Below are 23,961 nucleotides of genomic sequence, written 5' to 3' on the forward strand. Positions count from 1 at the left end.
CAAAACTCTAAACCCTAAACCACCATCAACTTTAATGGTAGTTGATCCCACTTTAAATAGGTTTGAATTGACAACTTTTTGGCAGAGCCTACCATCGAAGAGAAAAACAACATGTCATATTCAACTTGTTATAGTGATTGGGAGTAGAGGTGGCAAATCCATGCATTTATTTGTTTTACCATTATTTTCTTCCATTTTAAAATAGATGGTTACTAAAATTCTTTACTCATTTTCCATATCTCAATTTTTAAATAAAATAAATATGGATAAAAATTATTTCCTACTTTTAATGTTTTCTACCTGTGGCCCATAACTCTGGCCCATCACAGAAAGACGTCTCCTGCCGATATCTTCTCTCCGACTTTCCTGACTTTTCCCTTTGCCTTTGAGAGGTAAGCTCTCTCTATCTCATATTCATTTGCGTTCGAGGGGTGATTCTGCTCGTGTCATCGTCCAGTTAAGAACTAAGTAAAAGAGAGCAGCACGTACAAATCTTTTTTAGGTTCTGTGATTAAAGGGTAGAGGGGTTGACTTCTGTCCCCCTATTTCTGGATTTCATGAAAACTGCACCTCTTCTCTTCTCCTTTAGAGACTCTTTTTTCTTTTTTTTTTTTCAGGATTCATATACTGTCACAGGTCTTGAGAATTTGAACTATGAATGCTCCTGATCGTTACGAGCGCTTTGTTGTCCCTGAAGGAACAAAAAAGTAGTTATTTTCTCCTCTGTATCCTCTGCTTCTCCTCTTTATTGTCATTTCAGACATTGACAAACGTAAACCTATCTTTCAATTCTTAAAAATTGATTTTTATTATGCGTACCGTTGCTGGGCAGGGTCTCGTATGAGAGAGATACAAAAATAATCAATGCTGCTTCTTTCACCATTGAGAGAGAAGATCATACTGTTGGGAATGTACTCCGCATGTAAATCCCACCTCTTTCTTTTGCTCTGTCTCTGTTTCCGTCTCTCTCTCTGTTTCACCCCTGATATTTGTTACTTTTTTCTCTCTTACACCCACTGACATTGGCTAGCTATATTATACCATAATAAGGAGTTTTTGGAAGTTATTTATTCATATTTTCAAGTTTCACTACTTTGTTTTTCCATTACTTTTGTCATTATCCAATACTTTACTCATTTAAATTCCTTTCCCTATTTTTTGTTCTTGCTCTCTTAGCACTCTGAAGATGACATCAATGCTTTTCCTGCATATTTACCAAATAAAGAGTTGCAATCTTACTGTCTGTGCTTTCAGTGCTTTTTCAATAAATTGATGATAGTCTATCCTTTGATAATTGTTTTGCAACAACTTCTCTTCTTCTTTGATAAATTGTTGATTGCAATAATTAATTAGATGACATTTTAGATCTGTCTTGTGCCTTTTTTTTCTGTTTTGACTTGTCTTCTTCATACATAATCATGAGATCAGTTGTTATGATCTTATGGGGCTGAACCTAGGGTGTGAGTGTTGGTTTGGGCTAGCTTAGTATAGGATAGGCGCAAGAGAGCATACATTTTTGTGTCCTATCAGTTTTTAAGCTCTTCAGAGGATTGCTTAGGTACTTAACATGTGGAATCAATGCAAACATCACATATCATGTTGAAACCCTGGAGGAGGTGACCTATTTTAGGTGGAAAGTGCCATCCGATCTGGAGTGAAGCAGTAATACAGTGGACTTCTGTGTCCTGGAAAGGGCACTATAGAAAAGGCTACTTGATGCGAAAATGGGTCATAAAAAAATTAAAAAATAGAAAAAAATTGAAAAGAGCTGCTCGGTTCACAAGTTTGTGGACATCAGCATGAAAGCACCTTGGGATGTTATGATCTAGGGTTGGGGGGGTGGCAACCTGGGTATGGACAAGCCAATCTAATTTGTGAAGATCTAAGGGCCTAACTTTTGTTTTTTCAGCAATTCTGTAATTGAGTTTTTGGCATATTGCACGGGTGCTTAATATTAGTTAAGGTTTACACGTAATGACATCCCAATGTTTTGCTTGTCGTTGAGTTTTTATTAGAAAAGTTTGGCTACGATCATTATTTTGCCCTTTGACAAGTTGGTTGTTGAGATCTCTAGATATTAGTTTCTCGAGGTTGACCATAAAGTGGAGGAAAGTTGAAGTAACACTCACATACAATACTCAATACCTTTATGCCTCCGTCCAAATCTGCCTTGCTTATGATTATGTGTACTCTTTAGTTCAGTGCTGGAGGAGCATTTAAGTAAACTAATCTGTTTTTACAGATTCATGTTTTAGATGCTGAGAACTAAAAGACTGAACCACTGGCCTTCTTTTGGTGGCTGAATCTTTCTCAAATAGGGGAATGTTAAAATGAAATCTGTACAGGGAATTTATGTAAATCCCTTGCTCCACTTTTTGTTGTACATTTACTGATTAAGATGCTTGATGAGTAACCACTTTCCAGGATTGCACCATTCGGTGAAGTGCCCAGCTTTTCTTCCCCTCTGAATGGGAGTCCTTATAATAGCTGAAAGAACTATGACAGGCGAGTAAGGCTTGTGGTGACGAATTCACCATTGTCTACTGGACAGTGGTATATTTTCTTGACTTCTTAATAGTGGTGTAGAAGGCCTGTACAGGTGACCATGTCGTGGTGCCATGATCTACATGAGATTCGTTTTTATGTCGTCATCTCATTTCTGCAGAACTGCCTTTCTGCTTTCTGTTTAAAATAGAATTATTAACTCTAGGGCTCGGTCACAATTTATCTTCTTAATTCTTTTGGTATTGTTGTCCAGTAGGTCTTTGCCCTTGAGCTTTAGGTTCATTACAAACCCAAATGTGATCCCATCTTATGGGTTTATAAATATCTGTCTATCTATTATTGATGTCCAATTTACTTCCTCATTACTTCACTATGCTCTTCTCCTTTATAGACAAATTTGTTAAAAAGCTGAAATTCACCTAAATAGAGAAGAGAAAAAAAGACTATTTATGCTTCAATTAAAGAAAGGATATCTATATGGTTAATATCCTGAAGGCCTGAATATTTCTTGATGCTTATGCTTAGACAATGATGTCTAAGAAAAGTGCTCATCTTCTCCTATATCCTGCTTGAAGGGAAAGCGAGGAGTTGATAAGAAAAATCAAATTAGAGTGGCTAACTAAAGTTTCACATTGAAAAAAAATAAAAATAAATCCTGGTGGAGTATTTGTAGAAGGTAAATTTTTTAGGAAAAGTTTAAATCAATGTAGTATGTTATTTATATGTTGATATTCTTTATAGCTTTACTATACTTTTACTTTAATTATTTGCTTTGGGTGCACAGGCAATTGCACAGGGACCCAAATGTTCTATTTGCCGGTTACAAGCTTCCTCATCCTCTTCAGTACAAAATCATAGTTAGGGTTAGTTCTTTTCTGTCTATGGTATCTCATGAGGTTGTGATATATACTTTTTGTTCTCCATCTCCATCATTAAACTTATTTTGTATTTTCAGTCTATAGGATCATGTTTTTTAAATGAATTCTGGACAATGTTATTTCTTAATCTTTAGTTGCAGTGTGAAGAATTATGATTATTTATTGGGTTTTACAGATTCACACGACCAGCCAATCGTCCCCAATGCAGGCATATAACCAGGCCATCAATGACCTAGACAAGGAGCTCAACCATTTGAAGGAGAAGTTTGAGGTTTGATTTAAGAAAAATAAAGAAAATAAAGCCGAACATGGTTGGTTGCTTCAAGTGAACCAGCCTCCTTATACAAATATACCCATCACAAACAGTTATTATTGTTACTTTTGCATTTAGTGATGGGACAATTGTCTTTTTAAAATGTTTGATAACATTTTTTTTTTTTTTTTGAAGAGATAATGTTTGATAACATTGGAAGAGGTATATTACAGTGTTATAAGAAGTGGACCAACCATCTACCGACAGAGGTGGCTGGTCTGGTTTAACCGCTTGTGATGTTGTAACGTTATCATACACAAAATATAAATAAAAAGTAGAATTATGAAAAGAGCATGAACAACTACAGGAGAACAGGGGCCATGCCTGCATTGATGACATGTGGACATTTTGGAAGCTATTGCCTGCCCTCAATTTTCTTTGAAACATGACCTTCATCAATGACGATGCAGTGTGTAGTGGTTGGAAACATGGTTTCTTCGACCTGGACCCAAGAACCAACTCAGGCACCTATGTCCGGTTGCCTTTGTTGGGTCAGGGACTCGTGAGTCCACTAAAATGACTCACGGCAAGTCCAACCCCTGACTCATCCCATACCCTCCCTCCCAAGGTGGATTGGAAAACCATGGGTAGAAACCAGTGATTCAGGTTGCATCTTGGCTGGAAACCCATTGTCCATGTTAGATATCAGATATAACTTCCAGGATAAACACATTTGATACATGTGTACAGTTGTGTTTGCTCTTACTATTCACGATTTTCTCTAATAAATTTTTTTGCTTAAATTTTGCAGGCAGAGGTTAAGAAGCATTCCACCCCCATGGAATACTAACTCGACATACCTCTGGTAGCATCAGTTATGAGACATATGAAGCAATCCAATGTAATGACCGCAGCGAGTACTTTTGCTGCCTTGTAAATTGGCCATTAAGTAACCATACTAGAACTTGACCTGGCTAGTCTGATTTAGTGATGGAGAGTTTTGGCAATTAATCATGGATGCCACAGGTCATCTTTATTCTATGTTCTCCTTGTCCGTTTGATTTTCTACTTTATCTGTCTCCTTCTTGGCTGTATAAAGGTTCCTTCGTGAAGAAAAACCAAAAGAGAATAGGTAATCTGCTAGTCAAGTTAGGGAAAGGAAACACTGGCTTTCTGCACATCTCAAATTTCCTTTGAAATGTGCTTTTAACTCTGTGTGTGTGTGTAACTAGCTATCAACAAACATGCTTCCTCAGTATAAACTAGTTGTGTGTATTTTCAGGCTAGCATGCAGAAAGGGGAAAAATTTTTATATCAATATGTTCTACATGTTTGTTATATATTACTAAACAGAACAAATTGATATCAATATTATGTCAGTAAGGTGAAGGTGGGTGACGAAGAGGGTCAGATGGAGGCTGAGGACGAAGAGGTGTCTCCCCTTCTTTGTCCCCTTCATATCCTTGAAAGCTACACTCGTCTTTGTTTTCGTTATCTTTTTGTCTTAGCTTTATGAACATATGTTATTTTGTTTTGAATAATGAATCAGTTGAGACCCACATTGTCTCCTCCAATTTTTTTATTATCTTTGCAGTGTTTAAGCGGTGTGGGTGGTACCTAGTGGAGGTTCAAACTTAAAAGTTGAAACACATAAAACAATGTATCATGATTGAATTTGAAGCTTGAATTGCCCACTTATAAAACTCAAAACCATCAATAATGTTGAGTCTTTCACTTTCAATGGGTCCATATGAACTCTTGTTTTGTAGTCTTAAAGTACTCAAGCTTACATGTGATGCTTAAAGAAAGTAGAACCCATTCTCCTTCTTTATAGTAAAATAGCTTATATTTTGTCTTACATTCAAAATAATGGCAATGGAAGTCAAGTTCATTGCACATCTTGTCTCTTCATATGGGATAACTAGTAGAAAATTTGTTGTGTTCCAAGTGTTTATAGGAGAGAGCAAGCGATTTTGTCGGTTAGATATGTGCGTGTGAATATTTTAACTTATTCCCTAAACTTAGACTTAGTCTATTATAATTTATTAGATTTACTTTATCATTCAACAAAAAAAAAAAAAAAAAAGGATGCAGGGTTTAGGGTTAAACTAGAATTGGATGCACTTAATTTGCCTAGACTTGACTCTAGGTTGCTTTTTACAATTTCAAGCATGGTCTTGACCTAGTTCTACTTAATATTTTGGTAACTACATTTAGGTGGGTTTATGATAATGTGTTTGCTTGCTAATTATTGTCGATAAAAATAAAAAATCATAATTTGGTATTTTTACTAAACAAAGGTTTGTGATAATTTGGTTGTCGGTGAAATTCACAAATCATACTTAATAAGATTTTGGTATTTTTACTAAGCAGAGGTTCCGATAACCGACTTCTTAAGGAATAAAGATAGACTAGTTTGACTTAAACCTTGTACACATATCATTTGTTATCAATTACTTTCTTTCTTAATCCTTTTCAATTGGTCATGCCCTAGACTTTAACAATTCATTAAAGAGAGCCACTTAAAAGGAATTTAGTTATTCCCTTTTTCAACTCCACATTTACTTAAAAGGAATTTAGTTATGCCCTAGACTAATATTGATTTTGTGCAGGAATTTCTTTTTGATTTGATACATAGTAAATGGATTTACTCTTAGATATCATCGTATTAAGAAGTGGATTACTAATTTAATATTCTTTTTAAATTCTTAAACTTAACTTTGACGAAACTGGTTACTTGTTAGAGCCTGGTTGGGCTCCGTGGCGTCAACCCAATGCTTCGATCAAGGACTCTGTCCAGACTCGATAGACGGCGCCAGCGCACAAGATTTCCCCAGTCTCTCAATCCAACTTCCCCTATGAATGTTTCTACGGGTCGTTAATCGTTTTTCTCCGTCGGCAATCTAGAGAAAGCAGCAAGAAAACGAAGCTCTGGGAGAGGAAAGCGACTAAGAAAGGGAGTTCGGTCCTCGATTTCTTCAGCTTGGGTTCCTTCGTCTTTGTATCTGATCAAACGTGTTGAAGTCTGATCTGGGGAAAATGGTGTGGAGATAGTGCCACAGTTTTACTGGTCTTTTGTTTTTTGTGCACGTGATATCTGAGGGGAAAAGCGGTTTTTGGTTGACGGTCGTTTAGTCATCATGGAAATGGAAGTTTTTGTGCCTAGTTTGTACTATGGAATCCGTTGAGGACGTTCGTCAAGTTTGGGCTTCAGTTTATATTTCCCGAGAGAAGGGTGGATGCCGGTTTCATTATTGTACAGGTAGCGAAAGTCTGGTGTTTTTGCTGCAGGGAAAGATGAACGTGAACAAGTCTCAGGTGTGGCAACCCTGTAAGAAGAAGCGCTCGTGAGCTTTGGTGGTGAAAGGGTAAGGCTTTGGTTGCTGATCCGGAGAGTGTGAGCGTTTACGGGAAGATGAGTGCCGTTCGCACCAGCAGAACGCAGGTCGGGAGGTATGAGCTTGGAAGAACGCTCGGGGAGGGAGCATTTGCAAAGGTGAAATTTGCTCGGAATCTTGAGACGGAAGAGAATGTTGCGATCAAGATTATTGACAAGGAGAAGGTTCTCAAGCATAAGATGATTGGCCAGGTGAATTTTACGAACATTTTGCTTCCTTTGTAATATTTCTTCACTTCTGATTCTTTTAACGTTAACGGTTGCTTAAGCTTTACAAGAGTAAATTCGGAAAGGCTTTAACTTTATTCTCTTTATCCAGCTTGTGTTTGTAATTTGTATTTTTTTCATTGTTTTGATCGTAAAAACCTCCATAGAAGTCTTAAACCAGGCCATCTTCATCCATCTTCATCCATGTTCAGTTGCAGAAGACCATTATTAATGACCCGATAAAAAGACATTTCAGGAAGGTTTCGAAGTTCTACGGAGTTGTCATCTGTTTATGGAAAGACTATTTTTGTCCTTTTTGCTTCAAAAGTAGAAAGCTAAAGACACTTCCGAAGAGTATCTACAACTGGTGATGATTATGTCTCAGTTACTTTTTTCACTTTCTACTTCAATTTTTATTTTCACTGTGCGTGTACAAATGTAATACCCCAATTACTTTTCTGTAATTATGTATTGGTGCCTTTTATTGGGTCACTGTCTACTTTCTTGGCTGCTTTTTAGTGGGTGAGATCTTTCCGATTCTATCACTCTGTATAGTTTAGTTATGGCAAATTAATATGAGAGTTTGGTTAGATTGTCTGTTATCTTGTCATTGGATACCTTTACACTACCGTCTTAGTCTGTGGTAAGTTACAGTGATTGACCAATGAATTTTTGTGGCATATATATGGATCTCAGAAAATTTCAGTCTGATAGTGATTTTGTCAGCAGCTACTTGTTGCATGTTTAGATTCTTTAAGTTGGTGTAAAAGTTATATTCTGATTGCTTTTGGTTGGTACATAAACTTCCATTCTGATAGCAAGGTGAAACTAAAAGATGCTTTGTGGTTAGAGACAGTTGTGTGATGGTTGATTATTGTGATAACAAGGTGACTGCCTGTGGTCAGTATATGTTGAAGCTGACAAGATGCTTCACACTTCTAAATATACAATGAAAATTGAACGGAGATGGTGCTTTTGTGATTGATAAATTTGATACCATCTTGGCATCCTGAGTGTTTTTTCTTAAAAGCTGCTAGTTGTGTTTATTAGATATATGCCTTTTTGTAATTATTATGAAAAGAATCTTGTTCCCTTTATTTACGTTTTTTGATGTGTGAAACCATGCAGATCAAACGCGAAATCTCAACCATGAAATTGATTAAACATCCAAATGTGATACGTTTGTTTGAGGTATGATCATGTCTCTTGTCTTCTCTCTGTGTACTTTGTCACAAAGGCATGGTTCTTCTTTGGATAAATAGATGCGTTTTTTCAAGCATATGGATGATTTATTGATTCCGCTCTGACAAGCTTGAATGGAGATTTCAGCAAAGTTAAGAATGTAGTTTTTCTGCCCCTTCTCCATTCTGAATAAACATGTGGTTCAGGCTTTACTGCTCCCACTCAATGGACTCCACATAACTGGGCTTATTCAAAATCTGCTATTTATTTTTTTACTTTTTTTTTGTTTATTTGGCGCCCCTCCTTTTTTTTTATGAAGACGTAATTTTATTTAAAAGAAGGAAGAGAAAATTACAAAACTACAAAAGCGGAGGGCGCAAATCCTTTACAACGAGAGATTGCAGGAAAGCTCCCTCCTTAGCAAGCACATCTGCTGCCGAATTAGAAGATCTCGGAATGTGAGACCAAATACAAGAAAAGGAAGAAACAATATCCAAAATCTCCTGGAATACATCCCAATGCCTCCATGGGGGAGAAGAACTGTGCTGGCACCAACCAATCACCACCTTGGAATCTCCTTCGATGTGAATAGGCCCACTATATTTGTCTTTGAACACCTGCAATCCATTAAGAAGGCCATGTAATTCCGCCGACATTGAGTCGGATATGCCTAAAGGACCAGCATAGGAAAAACATTGATTCCCAGTTGAGTTTGAAATGACGCCCCCAAATCCCGCGATCCCGGGATTTCCAAGAGAAGATCCATCAAAGTTTAGTTTTAGGTAGCCAGTTTCCGGAGGGGTCCATTCCTGCATAGCTGGGATTTTAGCTCCAATGTGCATCCTCGCCAAATTGCTTCAGATGTCTCGAATGTCAGTGCCTTTGAAAGAGAAGAGGCTTTTTTTTGTCAATAACCAGGTTAATATTTGCCCTATCACTCTATCAACAATTCTAGCCTCAGATTCGCTTTTATCATCAAACCGCCTTCTATTCCGTTCATTCCAAAGCCCCCATGGAACGAAGCTAGCACAAGTTGAGATAATCAATTTATCGAGGCCAGGAAGGGATATCCCAAGATCGACTTGCAAAAGCTTATCAGGTCGACAACAATACAAAATTGAATCTCCAATTTGCTTAAAATAGAGGTCCACACAGTCCATGAGAACTGGCACTGAAGAAGAGTATGACTGGTGGATTCATCTTCATTGTGGCAAAAAGGGCATAGTGGATCTATAGATGAGTGACCTCTTCTTTTGAGCACATCAGCCATGAGAATTTTACTTTGACAGGCACTCCACATGAAAAAAATTACCTTAGGGGGGGCACATAGATTCCAGACGAAGTTGATGTCATGCTCCCTTTGCGTTGGATCCCAACCGTTGATGTATCCATATGCCGAAGCAACTGAAAATTTCCCACTTTTGTCAAGCCACCAAATGAGTTTGTCTTCATTGGAAGGCCAAATTCTGACATGATTCAAAGCATCTAAGAGGCTGCTGGCTTCCATGGCCTCCATATCTGTTAAACCCCTTCGGGGGTGTAGGTTCACATTCCCTCCCTCAAAAGCATCCGCAACTGTAATTTCCTTGTGAGTGGAGAGAAGGAAAAGAGTGCTGAAAGAGTTCTGTAAAGGTGCCTATCCTATCCACCAGTCATCCCAGAATTTAAGAGATCTTCCATTACCCACAAAAAATCTACAGGCTTATGAGAAGTTCTGAAGAAGCAAAAAAGTAGATCTCCATATTGAGGGTAGTCCTCTCCGGTTTCCTCCAGCCATCCACCATGGCATATTCTATCCCAACTTGACGCGAACCATATCCTTCCAAAGATTGGAGGAATTTGTGTTGTACTTCCAAATCCATTTAAGCATTAAGGCTTTGTTCATTTCTTTTGATTTCCGAAGCCTTAGTCCTCCCAATCTTTTAGGTAAGCAAACTTCATTCCATTTGACCAAATGATATTTAAAAGAGTCACTTGATCCTCTCCATAGGAATCTTCTTTTCATTTTATCTATGGCTTTGCAAACTGAGGATGGGCAAGGCAGAAAAGATAGTGCATAGTTTGGGATGCCAGTAATACAAGATTTAAGGAGAATTAGTCTACCTGCCTTACTAAGTAACCGCCCCTTCCAACTGGCTAACCTGGATTCAATCTTTTCAACCACTGGGATCCACAGATTTTGGGAAATACGCCCATGAAACAGAGGAAGACCAAGATACTTCGCTGGAAGCGTAGCCGTAGAGCATCCAAATAGGTTTGCCATCTCTTCAAGGTCTTCTGGGCTCACATTAAAACCAATGAGAGAGGTCTTCCTCCAATTTACTTTCTGACCTGATGCAATTTCAAAGAGCCCTAATACTGCTTTTATCCTCCTAGCAGTATTCATATCACCGGTGCCAAAAATTATGGTATCATCCGCATATTGCAAAATCGGTATATTGAAGGCCTGTTGAGAACTGGTTGGGGAGAGCCATCCAAGGTCAACCGCCGAATAGAGCATGGCTAAGAGAAATTCTGCTACTATGTTGAATAGTGGGGATAGAGGGTCACCTTGTCTTATTCCCCTCGTGCCTTTAAAATAACCGCATACCGAACCATTGAGGATCAGGGAGTAGGTTGCAGAGCCCACACAGCTTCTTATCCAAAAACGCCATTTCTCTCCAAATCCCATTTTTTCCATTGTTTCATCCAGCAGGGTCCAGTTAACACGGTCAAAAGCTTTTTTGAGATCAATCTTGAGGGCAATTCTCGGCTCCTGGTTACGCTTGAAGTGATCCATAAGCTCGTGCACAGCCATTGCGGAGTCTAAAATTTCTCTTCCCTTGAGGAAAGCGCCCTGCCCTTTGTGGATGACAAGAGGAAGCAAAATCTTCAAACGGTGCGCTAGGAGTCTTGCAATAATTTTGTATGCACTCAAGACCAAACTGATAGGGCGGAAGTCTTCTGGTTTTTCCACAGTTGTTTTCTTTGGGACCAGAGTGATAAAAGATGCACCGATGCTGCGGAATGTTATGCCATTTCTGTAAAAACTTCCTATCATATCATTGATATCTTCCTTAAATCTTGGGCCAATTTTTTTTTCAAAAAGTCTCCATTAAATCCATCAGGACCCGGGGCTCTATCGCTTTCCATGCCCAATACTGCCTGCTCAATTTCTTCAGACAAGAAAGGGGATTCAAGAAGTGAGGCGGCTATTGTGGAGATTCGGGAGAAATTGATGTGCTGAAACCTCGACCTGTTGGTACACTCCTCCGAATATAAACCTGTAAAAAACTGAACCAACTCATTAGTAATTGAGGTCCGACACGATGTTACCTCATTGTTGATGCATAATAAGGTAATTCGGTTGGATCTCCTTTTTGCCGAGGCAATGGCATGAAAAAACTTTGTATTTGCATCTCACTCCTTTAACCATCTAAACCTGACACGTTGCTTCCACCGGATCCTCTCTTGGTGTAGGATAGTTTTTAGCTTATTGTTTAAAGAGCTTCGGCGAGAGACTTCATCAGGATTTAAGTGTCTCTGTTCCTCCACCAGGTCTAGTGTCTCAATCTTAGAGATAAGAGATCCTTTCTCAACTAACAGAGAAGTATGTCTACTCTTGGCCCACTCTTTAATTTTCTCTTTTAAGTACCGCAACTTTAGAGGGAACGCCCACTCCCTTCTACCTAGGTTTGGCCCCGCATCCCACCAATCATTGATAAGTTGTTCAAAATTTTCCTCCATAAGCCAAGAGTTTTCAAAACGAAAAGGCGAGGGTCCCCATTTTTCAAATGTGGTAGTCAGCATAATAGGCCAATGATCAGATCCCACCTTATTGAGGACTCTTCCTGTGACTTTCTCAAACATCTGCATCCAGTCATGACAAGCCAAGAATCGGTCGAGTTTTGATAGAATTGGTTGTTGTTGTCCATTTGACCACGTGTAATTCTTCCCAGATAGGGAAATCTCATCCGGCCCACACCCCCCAATAAAATTAGAGAAGCCTCGCATAGAGGCCGAAATTCGGATTGTCGGAGGCTTTTTTTCTTGACAATATCGGATAGCGTTGAAGTCTCCTGCAAAGTTCCATGGGAGATTCCAATTCTGCTTAAGAGTATTAAGTTCCTCCCAAAAAAAGTTCCAATTTCTGTATTTGGTCGGACCATATACTCCTCCCACACACCAGAGTTTCCCGGAGGAGAGATCACGAAATTGAATACCCAGTGAATACTACCCCTTAATGACGTTGATAGAGTCAAAGAAAGTTGAGTCCCATGCTAGAAGAATACTTCCTGAGTGACCAATAGCATCCACAACTTCCCATTTAATTGAGGGGCACGACTAGAGCTCTTTTGCGATGGCATCAGTCATTTCTTGGCATTTGGTTTCTTGGAGGATTATTATAGAAGCCTCGAATTGAGCGAGGAAACCTGATATCATGTCGAGCTTTCGGGCGGCGCCAATACCTCTAACATTCCACGAGAGCAAAATCATTTACTATCTCGGTTGTGTACTCCTGATGTGATTGTGTCTCCCGGTAACTGACCCTTGTATACAACCCCCAATATGCTAGCCAATCTTATCATATTTTGCCATGTTTCATCGTCATATTTATGACTTTGAACTTGGAGGGCCTTCACCAGACGAGCAGATCTATCATTTGGAGTGGGAGATGTTTTAACCATGCTCATCTTCTTAGCCAGTCTGTTAGATTGCCTCCTTTGTAGGGCGGTTTCCACTTGTCTTCTTCTTCTTCTGTTTTTGGTCAGGATAGGTGGAGAGGGTGGAGTGGAGGGTATTTCTGGAGTTGAGTTGGAAAAGTACTTTATCGTCATATTTGGCGCCCCTCCTGCCACGTTGAAAACATCATGTTCTCCCAGGAAACTGGAGCTTGCCTTTGCCGTCTGTTTCTGTTAGTTACCATAAAGTAGAATGTCAAAATGAAGGAATACCTTGTCAATAGCTTCATGTACACCCACTTAGCTGCATACCGAATAGAAGCTATTAGGGAGTCTTCCATGTTATAAATGAGATTCATAGTATCTTTGTCTTTTTATCCCCTCAAAGCATTGGCTTTCAACTTTGGATTTCTACATTGTTACATGTCTATCTTTCAGTACTATTAGATAATTTCAGAGGCTAAAGTTTGATGCACACATAGGTAATGGCCAGCAAGACTAAGATATACATTGTCTTGGAACTTGTGGTTGGTGGTGAACTCTTCGACAAAATTGTAAGATATTGGCTTCCTTTCGTTTTGGTTGACTTCAGGGTCTATTATTATTTTCATCCTATATTTTCTCTGTTACATTTTGCCTCAGGCAAGCATTGGGAGGCTGAAAGAAGATGAAGCAAGGAAGTACTTTCAGCAGCTCATCAATGCTGTTGATTACTGCCACAGCAGAGGTGTTTTCCATAGAGACTTAAAGGTTAAATTTATTTTGAGATATTCTTCCATTCTACTATATCTTGAAACTTATGATTCACAACATTTTTTTTTTTTTAATTATGATTCATGAAGTTGAAGTTATACACTAAATGTTATGCAACTGATGTTATTTGAGTATTGCAGCCAGAGAATCTGCTATTGGATTCATATGGTGTTCTTAAGGTTTCTGACTTTGGATTAAGTGCCCTACCTCAACAAGTTCGGGTGAGTATTATGATCTTACAAGGGCGTATGATGGTTGGAGTGTTCTGTTGTCAACTAAAATATCAGTTATTAAAAAACTTGTTATAAAAGTGCCCTGTTGTGATAGCTACCATGAGGCATTCCACTGATATGATTAATGCAGTTCGGAACTCAAATATTGGGCGAAATCCTAAATGTGCCATATGTTACTATTCACAGACTGTGGAGGATCTTAATCATCTAAAATATGTCTGTGGGTAAACTGTAGACAATAGAACATGGTTTTTCTGTTCCCTTTTTTTTTTTTTTGGAGAATACAAAATGGTGAATTTGGCATGTGCTATGCATCATTCTTCTGAGCTCTGACATCTAAACTGATAATTTTTTTGGTTTGGCTAATCCAAGGTGAAGAAGAAAAGGAAACATTAAGGAATTGGACATACTTATCATATTTTCTCTACAAATTGAAGTAATTGATAGGTTTAAAAAGTCTAGTCACTTAAGTTTTTTTTTTTTTTTTTGAAAGTGTAGGCCTCTGAAAGCAGGGGCTAGTGTTCCAGGTGTTTTTTTTTACATCCGCTTTTTGCATTTATATTTGGGTCTGATTTTCAATTAAACTTAACAGAGGTGCTTAGCAATTGGCTCTCAGGAGTACTTGCTATCATATATAATTTTAACTACCAAAATTGTTGAATGGTCTACAAGCAACTTAGGCACCTTGGATGGGCCTCCAAGGTTTTGATGATCATGAGTTCATGACGGCCTTGCTTGTGTTTCGTGCTTCAGAAATGCTGTTAATTTCATTCCAGCATAGTTGTTATCATGATATTTTATCCCCTTAAAGGAACTGGAACTGGGAGAGAGAATTCTGCATCTCTTCTCCTTTCGGAAGATGGGAGAGGTTTTTGAAACTTTAGTGTGCATAAATGCCATCTTGTGAACCTGCTAAAAACCCACAGAACTAAATGTTCTAGCAAGATCAGTGACAAACCCATAATTTCTTTTTTTTTTTGGAATGAGAAACCCATAATTTCTGATTATCTGCTGATTGTAATCCTTGAACTCATGCTGCTGTGCTAGTCTGAATCTTCTTACAAACTGGATTTGAAGGAGAGTGTACTTTGAGATTTTTAAACGGTTCCAGAGTAGCGCATTGAAGTTGTTAATTCTTTTGCTTCAGGAAGATGGGCTGCTTCATACGACATGTGGAACTCCAAACTATGTTGCTCCAGAGGTATATGGTAACGGTTCTTCAGTTAATCGCTACAATGTGACATGCGGCTATATTTTCCTTTAGAATTTTGTTCCGTTCTTTCTCTTACATGAAGTCATTGCTTTCTAGGTAATTAACAACAATGGTTATGATGGCGCTAAGGCAGACCTGTGGTCTTGTGGAGTAATTCTTTTTGTTCTTATGGCTGGTTACTTACCTTTTGAGGAAGCCAACCTTTCAGCATTATATAAAAAGGTAATCACAAAGTTATGACATTACCATACATTCATGTAATCATGCATAGATCTGAATGAAGCTTAAAGGCTAAATCGTGTTTGTGATGGCTACAGATCTTTAAGGCTGATTTCACTTGTCCTTCATGGTTCTCTTCTGGTGCAAAAAAACTCATCAAAAGGATTCTGGACCCCAACCCCTCTACGGTAATCTTTTATTCAGAATCTTGTGGTTTAACCTTCTTTTCTGTTACCAAGAACTTTAGTGGAAGTACCCTCTATCACCTCTCAAATTCTAGCCGTCGTAATATTGCTGATAGATGTAATGTGGATTAACTTTGACATAAAGCTCATATCAGTTGTTAACATACATCCAACAATTGTTTATATTCTAACTTGGGACTATACAGCGTATTACAATCCCGGAGATCATTGGAAATGAGTGGTTCAAGAAAGGATATCAACCACCAAATTTTGACACAGTAGATGATACTTCCCTGGACGATGTGGATTCTGTTTTCAATGAATCAGGAGTAAGTACCTGATCTTTTTGAGGTATTGGACGACTCTAAGTGAGCAAACTTCTTATGTAATAATCTTTGAGTACAGGAAGGTGGAAATCTTGTTGTTGAGAAGAGGGAAGAAAGGCCACTGTTGATGAATGCTTTCGAGCTCATTTCCACATCACAGGGTCTCAATCTTGGAAAACTATTTGAAAAGCAGATGGTACATCTAGGAACTTCTGTTCATTTATTTCTTGAGATATACATGTGCACCTGTTTATTTGGTACTTGGGTTGGCATGAAGTGTCAAAGATGATTATGGGCAGGCAAAATTCTGGTGAATCTCTTGAATTGCTTTGGTCAGATCATCAAAATATGCAACACTAGTTCATCAAAGCATAAAATGAAGAAGATATGTTTGCCTTAGTCTGATGGATCTTAACACTGCATATATCATTTTTAGAGGCTTTCTATCCCTTTTTAGGTTGCGTTCCTTTTCAAGGAACCGTGAGATTGTTGCCTATCTGCTATTTTTTATACCATTAGAGTCATCTGCACTCATCAAACAAAACAAAAAAGGACAGAAAAAAAAATCATTTGTGTCATTGCAGCAATGGAGCTTTTCTATGCAAGAGAGTTTTCAACTCATTTCTACAGAGGCATACATGCCAGAAGGACATGGGAATTTCCTGACTTCTCATGTTAAACAAAATGTTTCTCTTGCAATGTGTAGCATGCATACAAGCCTATGCGCATCTATCCTGAATCTCAACCTGTTCTTCCAACACAGCAATATTTGTCAATTTTACAGGAAAAGTGCTAAATCCCTGTTAAAATTAGGCTGAATTTTTTTTTTTTTTTTTTTTTTTTTGAGAAAACATGTCAGGCTGGATTTGTTTTTGTGTGAATGACTTAGAAAATGATTCAATTTCATCTGAATGATCACTTAAACATGAAGCCTTTCTTGTGACAATTAGGGTCTGGTTAAAAGGGAAACAAGGTTTACCTCAAAATGCCCTGCAAATGAGATCCTCTCAAAGATTGAAGAAGCTGCTGCCCCCCTTGGTTTTGATGTGAAGAAAAGTAATTACAAGGTTTGAGAAACCTTTTCTCGTTTTAGTTTTTTCAGTTTTGTCTGTTGCTTTGGCAATGAGTGTATTATGTCCTAGGCTGTAGATTTCTAATGCTTTTACTGTTATTTGGTAGTTACCTATGCATGAAGAGTATTATGTTTTACATTCACTCATACTCGATTAAAAAAAGAGCTTCTGAGAGATAGTGTTCTTTAGAAATGTCCAATTGCAGTTTATGTTGGGAAGAATATGAAGGAGGTTAAAGAAGAGATGGTGTTTTACCCTCTCCTGTTCTTGTCTCAGGGACTAATTATATGGAGTACCATATTGGAATAGTGTGATTTTTCTTGTCTTTATTGTGGCAGATGAAGTTGCAAGGAGCAAACTCTGGCAGGAAGGGTCATTTATCCATTGCAACAGAGGTACTACTTCCTCTGTGTAATTTCTTCGAGGAAAAATTGGTCTCTTAACTGCTAGAATCGGTTAACTAGTTCAAGTTTGTAATCAGTAAACACATCAGTTACACTTTCAAAAAAATAAAAAATAACGTAAAATAAACACATCAGTGGGTATTCAAAAAAAATAGTTCGCTTCTTCATGTACATAGGATGTGTAGTTAGCTAGATATAAGGAGATTAAGGTTTATTAAGTGTATAGGGGCATTTTTATAATTTTTAACTCAAACCACCTATTTAAGAAGTTTGGGAATTTGTGCATAGTTCCCAACAAAGCCTTTTAGGCTCTTCAGAAATTTCTTTTTCTCCTTTCTCCCTTTTCTCTCCCTTTTCTCCTCTTCCTTCACCCAAATCTGGATTTTTGACATGGTATCAGAGCAGTAGGTCATTGTTGGGAGCATTCTACTGCAGTATCTAGCCATTTTTTAAGAGGGCGACTTGTTGGATGGAGAAAAACTACAGGGTTTTGAAGCTGCTTCATCAAAGTTAAGTTTTTTAACCTTAGGGTTACTTGTCTTTGTGGATCATTGAAGGATTCTGTACACTTTGATTGCCCTAATTGGGGTTTTTGAGATCCGCATCACCCTACCTAGTGTTGGATGCCTGTATCATCACCCAATTGATTTTGTCAGTCCTAATTGCTACCACTTTTGCATGATATTGGTTGAAAGAGCTGTCAATTGCTGGTTATTAGATTGTTGATGTGAGCATATCCTGTTTTTGTGCCCTAACCCTAATTTTGAGTGGGGCCACCTTGGTGATAAATCTGGAAATTGGCTGGAAGCTTAAATTAGTTATTTTGTGATTAAATATTAATATTAAGGCTGAGACAGGAGAAGTTTATACCCCTGGCTAGAGTAAATTTTGCGTTTGATGGAAAGAATACCATAATGATTACTTCAAAAAAATTGACAGGGCCTAATTATCTTAATTGGGCTAAGTCTGTCAAAATGTATCTTAAGGGTAGAAAAAAGTTGAAGTTTATCTGAAATGATCCTCCAGTGCCTCCAAAAGATGATTGGGCGGCAAAGGACAGTCGGGTTATGACCTAGATTGTCAATAGTATTGATTCTACTCTTAGAAATCAGGTGATAAACTGTGAGATAACAAAGGCTATGTGGCTGTCTCTAGAATCTTTATATGCACATGAGAGTAATCTCTTTCGAGTTTATGAACTGTATAAAGACTTTTTTGGGTTGAAAAGAGGAAATAGAACTGTTACAAAATATTATATTACATTCCTTGGCATATGGGAGGAGATCAATGTATATCATTCGTTTACTACGGATGAAAATGAGTTGAGAAAACAACAAAATAAATTATTTGTTGCAAAATTTTTGGATGGTTTAGGTGCTGAATTTGATGTTATTAAAGTCCAGGTGTTAGCTTCAGATGACATCCTTACTCTCTCTACCACTTTTAATCGGATTATGAGACCTGAGAAAGATATTGTACCTAGAACAGGTAAATGAGGTAAGATAATGGAAGCCACTGCTCTTAATACTTCTAACACTACATCAGCTCCTACAAATTCCTCTAGAGGTAGAGGTAAAGGCCGAGGTAGAGAGGCCCCAGGCAGAGTTAGAGGACATGGTGATGGTAAGTCAGAAAGGAAGTGTGTTCATTATTATGACAAATGTTGAGTTAAGTTTGGGAAGCCTGCATGGGCTAATTCTATAACTCTTGATAGTGGAAGTAGGAGTTTAAATTCTTCTATGTTAGTTACACCGGCTACTCCAAATGAGATGCAACAATTGATACAACAACAACATCGGATTGCTCAATGCATGGCCCAGATCTCTGTTGTTTCAACCTTAGTATATGTAGCTTATGCTTCCATCCCAATTCCTAGTTCTACCAGTGTTGACTCAGGTATGACAGCTTATCATGTTCACTCGTCACCATCCTGGGTTCTTGACTCAGGAACCTCCAAACACATGTCAGGTATGTTGTCATGGTTTTTTGATTTAAAAGTGTCTTTGTGTGTCAAACATGCTAATTTTGCAGATGATTTTACCTTTCCTGTTCAAGGAGTAGGCAATGTTACTCCTGCTTTGTTGTCTCCTCGATCAACACTTTTTGTTGACAAGTTTCCTCTAAATTTGTTGTCGGTTAGTCAGTTAGCCAAGTCAATGATTTTTTCCCTCACATTTTATCCTACTAATTGTGTTTTTTAGGATCTCACGACGAGGAATTCGATTGGTTCCACTCATAAGAGAGATGGACTATACTACCTGGAGAACCATCGGTAGAATAGTATTAAGGCGTTACATACCGCAGATTCTCCTCTACAATGGCACTTGCGGCTAGGCCATCCGTCTTTAGCAAAACTAATTCAAATCTTTCCAGACTTTTCGTCTAGTTCTTCTTTTCAGTGTGAGTCGTGTCAATAGGGCAAGCATCACAAAAATTCGTTTCTAGTCTCGTCTCATAAAACCAACCATCTATTTGAGATTGTATAATCAGACATCTGGGGTCCCTGTCCTATGACTATTCAGTTTGGTTGTAGGTGTTTTATTTTCTTTATCGACGATTTTAGTAGGTGTACTTGGATTTACATTCTAAAGGAAAAATTTGAGGTGTTTGATGTATTCAAACTTTTCTTCAATGAAATAAAAAATCAGTTTGCTACTTCGTTTCATATCTTGCATACTGATAATGACCTCGAGTTCATAAGTCATAAATTCCAAGTCTTTTATCAAGAACAGAGAATTATTTATCAGACATTGTGTGTATTTACCTCTCAACAAAATGGCGTAGTTGAACATAAGAATTGCCATTTACTAGAAGCTAGGCCAATGATGATACATATGCATGTGACCAAGCCTTATTGGGGTGATGTTGCTCTAACAAATGGCGTAGCTGAACATAAAAATCACCATTTACTGGAAGTAGCTTGGACAATGATGATACATATACATATGCCCAAGCCTTATTGGGGGTGATGCTATTCTTACAGCCTATTTCTTGGTTAATAGAATGCCTTCGTCTGTGTTAGAAGAAAAAATTCCTATGTAGGTTCTTTTGACGTTTGTGCCATTATTTGCTATTTCTCCCCGTGTGTTTGGATGTGTCTTCTTTGCTCATATATTTGGGTCCTCCAGGGATAAGTTGTTTCCCTGAGCAGTTAAGTGTGTATTTTTGGGGTACTCTCCCACATAGGAGGGGTACTCTCACACATAGGAGGGGTACAAATGTTTTTGCCCGTCCACTAGAAAAACATTTGTATATGTTGATATTACTTTCTTTGAGGATATACCATTCTTTTCATTTGTGTTTTTACCTTCTGATCCTGTTGTCTCACCTGAACCGGCACCAGTTATCCCTATATCAGTTGATGAGCCCGTTGAACCGTCACTAGCTATCACTATCGAGAAACCATTACAAGTATATAAACACTGAAAAGAAGTATCACCACCGACTCTCTCACTAGACCATGACTCTGCTTCGTCTCCAGATCCTGGAGGTAATGATTTACGTCTTCCTATTGCACTCAGGAAGGGTGTCAGGAAAGGTAAAAGGTATGAGGTATCCGTTATCTTAATATGTGTCATTTTGTTCCTTATTTGACTTCTATACAAAATTTGTTTTGTCCATTTCTATCTGCACTGCACTAACCCTTCTTCAGTGCAGGAGGCGTTATCGTCTCCTCATTGGAAGCAAGTTATGGATGTTGAAATGGATGCTTTGATAGATCGGGGCACTTGGTAACTGTGTGATCAACCATATGGGACCTAAGTTGTTGGATGCCATTGGGTTTATAATATCAAGTATAATGTAAACGGTTCTTTTGAGCGGTAAAAAATTAGGTTGGTTGCGAAGGGGTATACTCAAACCTTTGGTATTGATGTGTTTGAAACCTTTTTGCTTGTTGTTCGTTTGTCATCTGTCTATATTTTGCTCTCAGTTGCAGTGAATCAGGGGTGGTCCCTACATTAACTGGGCATTAAAAACACCTTCTTATATGGTGATCTGGAAGAAGAGGTATATATGGAGCAACCTCTAGGATATGATGCTCAGGGGGACATAAAGTGTGTAGACTTAAAAAGGCGATTTATGGGCTGAAGCAGAGTCCACGTGCATGGTTTGAAAAATTCAGCCAGGTTGTGGTATCTATGGGGTTCTCGAGGAGTTATTGTGATCAGTTCTTGTTTGTGATGAAGAAGGCCTTTGGAATTGTGGTACTTTTGGTTTATGTAGATGACATTATAGTATATGGGAGTGATAGTTTTGGTATTGAGGATACCAAGTCTCATTTATCTACACATTTTCAAACTAAAGACTTGGGACCACTAGAGGTTGACTTCAAGCATATATGTGACTTACGTAGTGTCATCACTACTCCATCTTTACTTTTCGCCTACGTAAGTCATATATATGCTTGAAGAGTATGATTGTTGGGAGCCAAGCCAAATGATACCCCGATGAAAGTGGGACATCATCTCCATGATGAGTAGAGTGATGAATTAAATGACAAAACACTATATAGGAGGTTAGTGAGAAAGTTAATTTATACAACAGTTACTAGACCTTGCATTTCTTTTGCAGTAAGTGTAATGCGCCACTTTATGGAACGTCCTCGGAAAGTACACTTAGAAGTTGCACAAAGAATTTTGAGGTATTTGGAATGAGCACTAGGAAAAGGTCTTTTCTTTAGACCTAACAATCATATGAAGATAAAAGGTTTTATCTGATGTAGACTATGCAGGGTCCAAACTAGACAGAAAATCGACCTCTGGATATTGTGTCTTCCTAGGAAGAAATTTGGTTTGTTGGCGAAGTAGAAAGCAGAATATTGTAGCTCGGTCTATTGTAGAAGTTATTCACAGGGCAATGACTCACACAGTGAGCGAGTTGATGTAGGTTAGGTCAGTCTCACAAGCGTTGGGTTTCAACGAGGATGAGTTTGTTTTGTGATAATCAAGTTGCGAACTTTATTGCAAGTAACCCAATTTTCCATGAGATGACTAAACATATAGAAGTGGATTGACACTTCATTCAGGATGCGGTGATGAAAAAGGAGGTAGTGACTCCATTTGTTCGGTCTGGAGATCAGTTAGGAGATGTCTTCACCAAGGCCGTTGGCAAGCGAGAATTTATATCATGCTGCAACAAGTTGGGACTCCTGGATATATACGCTCCAGCTTGAGGGGAGAGTTAGAAAATACATCCAGGGGTATTTTGGTCATTTTCCATCCAGGGGTATTTTAGTCATTTTACCACTTCAGTGTAATTTCTTTATGTAATCTTGTTCTGCATGTTAAATTGTATCAGCTGCTAAATTTTCATGTACATAGGATGTGTAGTTAGGTAGGGGCATTTTTGTAATTTGTAACTCAAAACACCGATTTAAGAAGTCTGGGAATTCGTGCACAGTTCCCAACGATGCTTCTCAGCCTCTTCAGAAATTTCTTCTTCTCCTTTCTCCCTTTTCTCTCAATTTTCTTCTCTTCCTTCAGCTAGATTTGGATTGTTACGTGTTTGTTTTGCCTTGGTTTTCTCTTACAGGTATTTGAGGTAGCTCCTTCATTGTGCATGGTTGAGCTTCGCAAGTCAGGAGGTGATACCCTGGAATTTCACAAGGTACTATGTTAAGAGTTTTCTATATTTTCATGAGAGCAATTTCTTAACATTGACTAATGTTGATCGACCGATTCTTTTGTTCTGTCTCTAAAAATATCTTCAGTTTTACAAGAATCTCTCATCCGGCTTGAAAGATGTTGTTTGGGAAGAGGGCGTGGAGGGAAAGGCAGATGATAACAGTTAGTACTGCATTTGCTTCCCCATAAATAATCCTCTCCATACATACATATATCCTGGTAAGTAATCGAGATTCCAGCATTGGTATTTCCTTGAGATTCAGGCTGCGCCACTTAGGATATTCTGCTGCTTGGTTTTCATTCTGGTAGGCTGATCATTCTTAGAAAAAATGTCAGACCTGTCTTTAATTGAATGCCATACCATGTCCATGAGCTTAGTTGTTTTTGTGGCTGTTCTGCAGGTGTTTTCTGTTCCATCGTCTCCTTCCATGTTTGTTTAAGTCAGCCTGTTGTAGGCTTGTTGACATCTAAATCTATTGAATTGTTATCTCGAAGAGATGCTTGTGACTATTTTCTGGTTGTATGTTTACATATTATGGATTGAAAGGAATGGCTTGATCACTTCGATTGCTGGATTGTGTTTTGTGGGGCAATTCTGTTTCAACCTGGAAATTGTTGGCAAGAGTTTTGTTTGGTAGTTTTACACATCACATAGTGGGAACTTCAGTCTGCTGCTTCATGTAAGTCCTATTTGTACTGGCAAAAGCCCTTCGAATCCACCGTTTTAGTTGTCACTGGGTAGTCTGAATGACAATAGCCAAGCCAAACTGGCTAATGCATTTCGAGCGACTCTCTCTCTTGTAAACGACAACAACGACATGATTAAACAGAAACGTAATGAAGCATCA

General features: G+C 38.3%; 2 protein-coding genes across 6 annotated transcripts; both read left to right on the forward strand.

Moving 5' to 3' along the window:
- The first annotated feature begins 317 nt into the window (after window positions 1–317).
- Window positions 318–4,677, forward strand: LOC137951329 (DNA-directed RNA polymerases II, IV and V subunit 11). Of its 4 annotated transcripts, none has more exons than XM_068797916.1 (6): window positions 318–392; window positions 618–707; window positions 833–922; window positions 3,290–3,368; window positions 3,559–3,654; window positions 4,448–4,677. In XM_068797916.1, the coding sequence occupies exons 2-6, from the start codon at window positions 655–657 to the stop codon at window positions 4,484–4,486; spliced, it is 357 nt and encodes a 118-aa protein (XP_068654017.1). In that variant the 5' UTR covers window positions 318–392; window positions 618–654; the 3' UTR covers window positions 4,487–4,677. The 4 variants fall into 4 exon arrangements, with proteins under 4 accessions (XP_068654017.1, XP_068654014.1, XP_068654015.1 ...); XM_068797913.1 differs by having other exon boundaries at window positions 386–456; XM_068797914.1 differs by lacking the exon at window positions 318–392 and adding an exon at window positions 399–502.
- Window positions 4,678–6,398: 1,721 nt separating this feature from the next.
- Window positions 6,399–23,847, forward strand: LOC137951328 (CBL-interacting protein kinase 23-like). 2 transcript variants are annotated; one of them, XM_068797911.1, is made up of 15 exons: window positions 6,399–7,225; window positions 8,369–8,431; window positions 13,566–13,637; window positions 13,726–13,833; window positions 13,977–14,057; window positions 15,217–15,270; window positions 15,379–15,504; window positions 15,600–15,689; window positions 15,893–16,015; window positions 16,092–16,208; window positions 16,963–17,079; window positions 17,424–17,480; window positions 23,022–23,096; window positions 23,200–23,332; window positions 23,515–23,847. In XM_068797911.1, the coding sequence occupies exons 1-14, from the start codon at window positions 7,052–7,054 to the stop codon at window positions 23,278–23,280; spliced, it is 1,338 nt and encodes a 445-aa protein (XP_068654012.1). In that variant the 5' UTR covers window positions 6,399–7,051; the 3' UTR covers window positions 23,281–23,332; window positions 23,515–23,847. The 2 variants fall into 2 exon arrangements, with proteins under 2 accessions (XP_068654012.1, XP_068654013.1); XM_068797912.1 differs by lacking the exon at window positions 13,566–13,637.
- Window positions 23,848–23,961: the final 114 nt, after the last annotated feature.

The sequence above is a fragment of the Aristolochia californica genome, unplaced genomic scaffold (assembly GCF_029961685.1).
Source record: "Aristolochia californica isolate CCGP_79_NKW_82.1479 unplaced genomic scaffold, dmAriCali1.0.hap1 SCAF_15, whole genome shotgun sequence".
Taxonomy (NCBI): domain Eukaryota; kingdom Viridiplantae; phylum Streptophyta; class Magnoliopsida; order Piperales; family Aristolochiaceae; genus Aristolochia; species Aristolochia californica.

Bases quoted from the DNA above. Each gene is read 5' to 3' on its own strand.
- LOC137951329 (XM_068797916.1), top strand. From the start codon at position 655: ATGAATGCTCCTGATCGTTACGAGCGCTTTGTTGTCCCTGAAGGAACA. The intron at 708-832 runs GTAGTTATTTTC...GTTGCTGGGCAG, and splicing joins GTCCCTGAAGGAACAAAAAA to GGTCTCGTATGAGAGAGATA. The intron at 3,655-4,447 runs GTTTGATTTAAG...TAAATTTTGCAG, and splicing joins ATTTGAAGGAGAAGTTTGAG to GCAGAGGTTAAGAAGCATTC.
- LOC137951328 (XM_068797911.1), top strand. From the start codon at position 7,052: ATGAGTGCCGTTCGCACCAGCAGAACGCAGGTCGGGAGGTATGAGCTT. The intron at 7,226-8,368 runs GTGAATTTTACG...GAAACCATGCAG, and splicing joins AGCATAAGATGATTGGCCAG to ATCAAACGCGAAATCTCAAC. The intron at 13,834-13,976 runs GTTAAATTTATT...TGAGTATTGCAG, and splicing joins TTTTCCATAGAGACTTAAAG to CCAGAGAATCTGCTATTGGA.